Below are 7,294 nucleotides of genomic sequence, written 5' to 3'. Positions count from 1 at the left end.
CTTAGCTCAGGAAAAACGGCCCCAGAGCCAACCCATCTATGCAGCAGCTCGACCCTTGAACGCCAGTGGCTCACGAAGGAGAATTTTTGCTCACCACACTCCCTAGCCTAGCCTGAGCATATTGCCTTCGACAGATTTCTCCGCCGACGTCGAGCGGAGCACAGAGGAGACGAGGGAAGATTTAGGGCGCTGGGAAGGGTGGGGGGAGAGAGCAGCGGGAAGTTCCCTGTTGGGAAATAAAAGAGGGGGGCGGGGGTTCGATGGCCAAAGCTGAAAGGATCTAATTAACCGTATCCGGGCTAATTACCCCCGGACGGTTCAAATTAGGGTTGCCTAATCGCTTCCCACCCGATGGCGTTCGCGGAGAAGCTCGCGGAGAACGAAGCAGGAGTCCAGCGGCGCCTTTCAGACCAATTAGCTTTTATTTCGTTTTAGGTTTGTTGGGCTTAAAGGTGACACTTGGCTCCTGCTTTGTTCTGCTGCTTCAGACCAACGCGGCTGCCCGCCTGGCTCTAAGCTTACAGAGAGGCCGGGGAAGGAGGGACCGGGGAGAACCGGCAGGGGTCGACCAAAGGCAGCGACCTTTCGCCCATCGACGCCCCCCGACGGTTATCTCCCTCCAGCGCCCCCACCCCGAGACATCCGCCCAAGCCTCTTGCCTTCGGATGGCCCAGAAGGCGAGGCACCCCAGGGGAGCCCTTCCTTCCATTCGACAGACAGACTTCCAAGAGACACCCGTCTAGGATCCCGACAGCAAGGCGAGGCGCGCTCGCTTCGGAGTCAGACCTTTGACCTGAGCCGGGGACTTACTTCCTTCCTTCCTTCCTTCCTTCCTTCCTTCCTTCCTTCCTTCCTTCCTTCCTTCCTTCCTTCCTTCCTTCCTTCCTTCCTTCCTTCCTTCCCAGGAGCTGGGAAATGTCAAAGGGGAGTGGGAGGAAGAAGAAAGGGGCTGGGACTGACGACAGAGTCTCCGGGAGGGGTGGGGAAGAGTCCGGGAGATGAACGGTCAGCCGACACCTCCAGGGGAACCAAGGTTGATCTTGCAAGGAACTCTAAAGACTTCCTTCCTTCCTTCCTTCCTTCCTTCCTTCCTTCCTTCCTTCCTTCCTTCCCAGGTACTGCTAATGCAATTTGTCCACTTCCAGGGCACTTTAGCGATCATTTGCAAGTGGCCTTTAATTTTTCACACAGTCAAATTCAGTTGCAAAGTGCTCTGAAAGTGGATTGAAAGTGCATTACTCCGCGTGCGTGGAAGTGCTCCTTCTTCCCTCCCTCCCTCCCTCCTTCCTTCCTCCCTTCCTCTTAGTGCCTTCGCACATGCTGATAATGCAATCTGTCCACTTCCAATGCACTTTGGAGACCATTTGGCAAGTCGCTTTTGATTTTTCACGCAGTCAAATTCAGTTGCAGAACGCGCATTACTCCGCGTGCGTGGAACTGCTCCTTCCTTCCCTTCCCTTCCAGCAAATCAACACATTTTCAGTTCGCGATCCAGCCAAAAACCAAGCCCTTCTGGAAGCCAGCCGGGCCTCGGGGCAGCATCCCCCGCCTCGTCGATGGGATTTATTCCCCAGTAAGCGCGCAGAGCCTGCTCGGAGCCCACCCCGTGTTGGGCTTCCTTGGAGCCACCCGGGAGAGTTTGGCTGGAGAGGCGGCGGCGGCCTCTAACCACCCCCAAGCGCCCGGGAACGAAGCGCTCCCCGCCTATGGAACGAGTGGCCCGAAGTTCCCGCTCTCTCCCCACCCCCGGGGACTTCTCAAGCGCTTCATTCTATCTGGTCCGCGCCCACAGATTTCTCCCACCCACCGACGCGCCCTCGAAGCTGCGGGGTCTTACGAGCAAAAATTCTACTTCGCGAGCTACTGGCCTGAAAGCTGCGAGCTCCTGTACGCGTGGCTTTGCTCTGGGGCCGTTTTTCCTGAGCCGCGACAAAAATGTATTAGCCTGAGGCTAAAACACTGTGAGCTAGCTCACACTAGCTCCGCTTAGAGGGAACATTGCCCCCACCCCTTCCATTGAAACGGCGCAAGACCCAACTTCCAGGAAAGAGGGGGGGCGTGACCCTCCGGTGTGTCAACGCAGGTCGCAGGACCAGAGAAACAGCCAGCTCCGAAGCAGCGAGAGAGAGGCTGCGATCAGAGACTTTAAATGACGCACTTTCAATCCCCTCCCAACGCACTTTTCAACTGGATTTTCCTGTGTGATCTGGCAAAACCCAGATGGAAAGTGCATTGAAAGTGGATTGAAAGTGCATTATTTAAAATATCTGATCGCAGACACACACACAGAGAGGGAGGGAGAGCCAGAGAGAGGGGGGTTCTTGGGATCCGGCGCAGCGCAGAGCGGCCAAAGCACTTTCTCTCCTCCTGCAAAGGCGGTTCAGAATCCCCTGCGCCTTCAGCGACCCCAGGGATGTCCTTTCCTTCTCTTCCTGGCTGCGATCACGCGCACTAAATGATGCATTTCCCATTCACTTTCAGTGCACTTTTCGACCGGATTTTGCCACTTCGCACAGTGAAATCCCGTTGGAAAGTGTATTGAAAGTGAATCGAAAGTGCATCCTTTCGTGTGTGTGATCGCAGTCTCTCCCCCCACCCCCCCTCGAATGATAATAGAACTACTTTTGGGGGGGGGGAGGGGGGTTGTTTTGTTTTGTTTTGTTTTAAAAAAAAATGTCTGTCCCATTCACGATCCCCAGCGAGATAAATCCGGCTTCACACAAAGGCCTGTTTTAGATTTCCTCTCCGGCGTATTCAGGAGGGAAACAAAGGCGGCCTTTAGGGGATCGCTTTCACTTCACCTGGGCCGCGCAGGTAAGGCCCGCGGAGATTAACATCGTTTAAGTAACTCGACAAGAAATAGAGGAATTCTCTCTCTTTCTCTCTCTCTCTCTCTCTCTCCCCCCCCCCCTTTCCAGGCTTTTTATTTAAACTCTTTGTTCCCAAAACGAACAGAGCAGTAAAGGTCTTCGGCTTCTAAATTGTACAGATATAGGCTTAGACGTCTAATTGTTTTTTTTTTCCTTTTTAAATTAGAGCACACCGGCAAACTCGCTTTATACACGTCAAAGGTTAAAACCAATACTTAAAAACTTTGTTTTCTCTCTCTCTCTCTTCTCCAAAATCTTATATTACAGCAAGGGAAAAGAAAAGAAAAACCCTCAAAACTAAATACAGGTTAGGTAACTGGTTTCACAAACATTCATCCAAATATACAGAATGACATATGTCAATCCAGCGAGGCTTGGCTTCTTTCCCAAAGGAATTTCTCGCCCGCCCCCTCGGTCATAGTTTCTCTGCAACGGAATCGTTGATGCGGTTTTCTTTTTTTAAAAGCCCCCCCCCCCCAGCCCAAAATCCGGGGGGCTTGTAAATGACGGCTGAGCTCCGTAGGCGGAATTCCTGTCTTCTCTCGCAAGGCAGCGGAGGTTTTTTTTGGGGGGGGGGCACCCCTCCGTGAGAATAAATACAGAATTATCCCTCAGACAAGAAGTCTGATTTTTTTTTAAAAAAAGAAAATTAAATTAAACTCTAAATCAAATTGCGATCCCTAAAAGGATCCGCGTTTGTTTGTTTGTTTGTTTTAAATTTGCGGGAAATTTACTCTTCCAACAAAACAAAACAAAACACGCAGCATCCCCACGACCCCTAGAACGCCGGTTGCTTGGAAGCAAGTCCCCTGCTTACAGGGATCCCAGACCCAAAGGAAAAAAGGATGCAGATACACAGCGGTCTTAACACCTAAAGTTTCCGGGGGGACTGTACACACACATTTACAATCTTTAGGTGAGACGGGGCGGGCGGGCGAAACGATGCAGGCGGTCGGTGGTTCTTCTCTTCCGACGGGAGACCCTCCTCGGAATTTCTCTGGGTTTGGGAGCAGCCGGGCCAGAGACCCCCCCGTCGGTTTTTGCTTTCCCACGCCCTCCCTCGCTTCTTAGAGGAGGCACCGCCTTACTCTGGAGGATCCCGGGCGGCTTGTTCTTTGAAGACGCCAAACTGGAAAGGCCGGGTCTCTCTCTCCTCCTCCTAGCTGTTCCAGGAACAGAGCTGCGGCGGATCGGGGCCCAGAGAGAAGCCGCAATAATCTCCTGGAACTCGGGAAAGCGCCTCTCTAGGGCAGGGAGGGAAGCCGACGGGTCTGCTCGGAGCCGGGGATGGATGGACTGTTGGACCGCGCGCCCCTTCTCTTAGTCTCTCTCCAGCAGCAGAGCCCCCCGACGGAGGGGAGCGCCGGTCCCAGAGCCCCGGTCCCGGGTCCAGGCAACAGGGCGAAGAGGGGCTGCGCCGAGGCTCCGACGGGACGGTCAGCGGGGCAGGCTCCGGAGCCGTCTAGAGTCCCAGCGGTGGGAAGCGGCGGCTGCCCCCGGAGCCCCCCCGGAAGGGGAGTCCCAAGGGCGGCGCTGGGGGTCATAGGGCCGCCGCGTAGGCCGCGGGGTAGGGGTCCAGCTGGGGCTTGCCCATGCCGGGCAGGAGGATGTAGGCCAAGGGAGGCTGGAGGCCCGGGCTGGGCCAGGCGCTGCAGTTGCAGGGGATCATGTAGCCCGGGTTGCCGGGCGAGGGGTGCGAGTGAGTGTGACCCCCGCCCGCCGCCGCGGCCGCCGCCGCAGCCGCTGCGTGGAAGGCGCCGCCGGCCGTCGGGTAAACCAGGGAGGAAGCGGCGTAAGGCAGACCTACCGGAGAGCCCCCTCCCGCCCCGCCGCCGCCGCCCCCTCCTCCCGAGGAGATCTCCGAGGCCATCTTGGAGCCCAGATCCAGCAAGGAGTAGGGACCCCCCGCCGCGGCCGCTGCGGCTGCTGCTGCCGCGGCGGCCGCCGACGGCGGGAAGAAGACGCGGGCGGCGGCGGCTGCAGCAGCGGCGGCAGCTTTCTCCGGGTTGGCGAGCAAAGCCTCGGGGGTGGCGGCGTGGAGGGCGCCGGCTTTGAGGGCGGCGGCGTGGTGGGCGCCCAGCGGGTGGGCGTGGGGGTCGGCGGGGTCCGGGAGGCCGTAGGGGCCGACGGGGAAGGCGAACTTGTCCTTCTTGAGGAGGGTCTTGGGCTTCCGTCGGGGCCGGTACTTGTAGTCGGGGTGCTCTTTCATGTGCATGGCGCGCAGCCGCTTGGCCTCGTCGATGAAAGGCCGCTTCTCGGCCTCGGAGAGGAGCTTCCACTCGGCGCCCAGGCGCTTGGAGATCTCCGAGTTGTGCATCTTGGGGTTCTCCTGGGCCATCTTGCGCCGCTGCGCCCGCGACCACACCATGAAGGCGTTCATCGGCCGCTTGACGTGGTCCACCGGCTTGGCCATGCCCGCGACGGCGGCGGCGGCTGCGCCCAGCCCGTCGCTGCGGGCCACCCGCAGGAAATCAATGGTGGCCCCGCGGCGGCGCTCCTCCTCCGCTCCCGACGGAGCCCAAAGCGGCCAGGCTCGGGAGGCCAGCAGTTCCCCAGACGCCGCCTGGCTCCAAGGGCCGGCCACCGGGAAAGCCGTCGAGGCGCTTCACGCAAGCTCCGGGTCGACGGGGGGTGGAATCTTCTGCGGCTCTAGTCGGAGCCTCGCCCGACCCAGGGGGCCAGAGGGAAGCAGCCGCCGCCTCTCCCCGGCCGCCGCATCACCGTAGAAGCCCAGAAAGGGGAGAATAAACCGACGGGACGAACCAGCAAAAGCGAGGCAGGTCAGACGGCGGCGTCCCTTCTGCGGAGCGTCCCGGGACCCGGATCTACCGCCCTGGATCTATAGTCCCCGCAGCCTAGGTGGAGCCGGGGCCAGCCGCGGCCTCGACGGCCATCCTCCCGGGGTCATGTGGCGGGCTCCTAACCTGGCCGCTCTTCCGGGGCAAAGCCGAGCACGCCCGGACGGGGCGGGCGACGACGAGGACGCGGTGGCCGTCGCTGCCCGCGAAGAAGCGGCTGCAACTTTCAGGCTCGGGCAGCGGCGGCGGGCCTCCACCTTTCCCTGTCCCTTTCCCCCTCCTGCTCCTCCTCCGGCGGCGTCTGCAGCGGGCCGAGCTCGGGGGGCCGGGAAGCGGCGGCGGAGTAGCGGCGGGAGGAGGCGGAGGAGCTCCCCCGACGTGGTTGCTCCAGAGGCCCGGGCGACAGCAGCGGCACTCTCGCTCTTTCTCCTCGCGCGCCAGCCCCGCGCGCCGTCTGCCTGCCCAGGCATTAGGCTGCCTATATGGCGCGCGGCCCGAGCTTGCCGCGGGGGGCTGGAGCAGCAGCAGAAGGAGGAGCCGCCCGGGAACCTCGGCCCCGCCCCTCGCGCCCATTGAGGAAAAGCGCGCGCGCCGCCGCTCTCCCATTCATGACGCCGCGGCGCTCGGAGGGCGGGGAAGAGAGGCGCTCTCCGCCGCGCAGGCGCAGTGCTGGGATTCTAGCCAGAGCATCCCGGGCCGGCTGCGCTCGACCGGCGAGGGAGCCGGCGAGGGGGGGAAAGGGTCCCGGCTTGCAGAGCGGCCCAGGCGGCCTGGTTCTCCCCCCTCCCGGTGACTTTAGCGCTGCGATGTAGTCAGAAGCAAGGCTCCCTTGTCAGTTTGGGGGAGAGCCAGTTTGGTGTAGTGGTTAAGTGCCTGGACGCTTATCTGGGAGAACCGGGTTTGATTCCCCACTCCTCCACTTGCAGCTGCTGGAATGGCCTTGGGTCAGCCATAGCTCTGGCAGAGGTTGTCCTTGAAAGGGCAGCTGCTGTGAGAGCCCTCTCAGACCCACCCACCTCCCAGGGTGTCTGCTGTGGGGGGAGAAGATAAAGGAGATTGTAAGCCGCTCTGAGTCTCTGACTCAGAAGGAAGCGCGGGGTATAAATCTGCAGTCTTCTTCTCTTCTCATATCTGGGAGAATGGGGTTTGATTCCCCACTCCTCCACTTGCAGCTGCTGGAATGGCCTTGGGTCAGCCATAGCTATCACAGGAGTTGTCCTCTCAGCCTCACCCATCTCACAGTGTGTCTGTTATGGGGGGGGGAGAGAAGATATAGGAGATTGTGAGCCACTCTGAGTCTCTGATTCAGAGAGAAGGGCAGGGTATAAATCTGCAATTCTTCTTCTTTTTCTCCTCCTCCTCCAAGCTGCAGAGTCTTGTGAGCAAAAATTCTACTTCGTGAGCCGCTATCCTTAAAGTTGTGAGCTCCGGTATAAATGAGTGTGCTCTGGGGGCCATCCTTCCTGAGCGAAGACAAAAAGATGTGAGTCGGAGGCTAAAAAATTGTGGTCAGAAGCGCTCTCCAGGCACGGATCTGGGCCTCTCTGCTCACATGCAAGAAGATGCCAGAGGCTGTATCCCAGGTCCAGCTGCTGGGATTTCCCACCGAGGCAGGCTCATCTCTTC

General features: G+C 59.4%; 1 protein-coding gene across 1 annotated transcript; it reads right to left on the bottom strand.

The window, feature by feature from the left end:
• Window positions 1-4,325: 4,325 nt before the first annotated feature.
• SOX21 (SRY-box transcription factor 21) lies at window positions 4,326-5,445 on the bottom strand. The gene has a single exon (XM_060235072.1). The coding sequence runs from the start codon at window positions 5,281-5,283 to the stop codon at window positions 4,411-4,413; it is 873 nt and encodes a 290-aa protein (XP_060091055.1). The 5' UTR covers window positions 5,284-5,445; the 3' UTR covers window positions 4,326-4,410.
• Window positions 5,446-7,294: the final 1,849 nt, after the last annotated feature.

Source organism: Heteronotia binoei, chromosome 3, assembly GCF_032191835.1.
Source record: "Heteronotia binoei isolate CCM8104 ecotype False Entrance Well chromosome 3, APGP_CSIRO_Hbin_v1, whole genome shotgun sequence".
NCBI classification, from domain to species: domain Eukaryota; kingdom Metazoa; phylum Chordata; class Lepidosauria; order Squamata; family Gekkonidae; genus Heteronotia; species Heteronotia binoei.
Note: the sequence above shows the minus strand (reverse complement) of the source record. Positions and strands in the feature narration are given on the sequence as shown.

Bases quoted from the DNA above. Each gene is read 5' to 3' on its own strand.
- SOX21 (XM_060235072.1), bottom strand. From the start codon at position 5,283: ATGGCCAAGCCGGTGGACCACGTCAAGCGGCCGATGAACGCCTTCATG.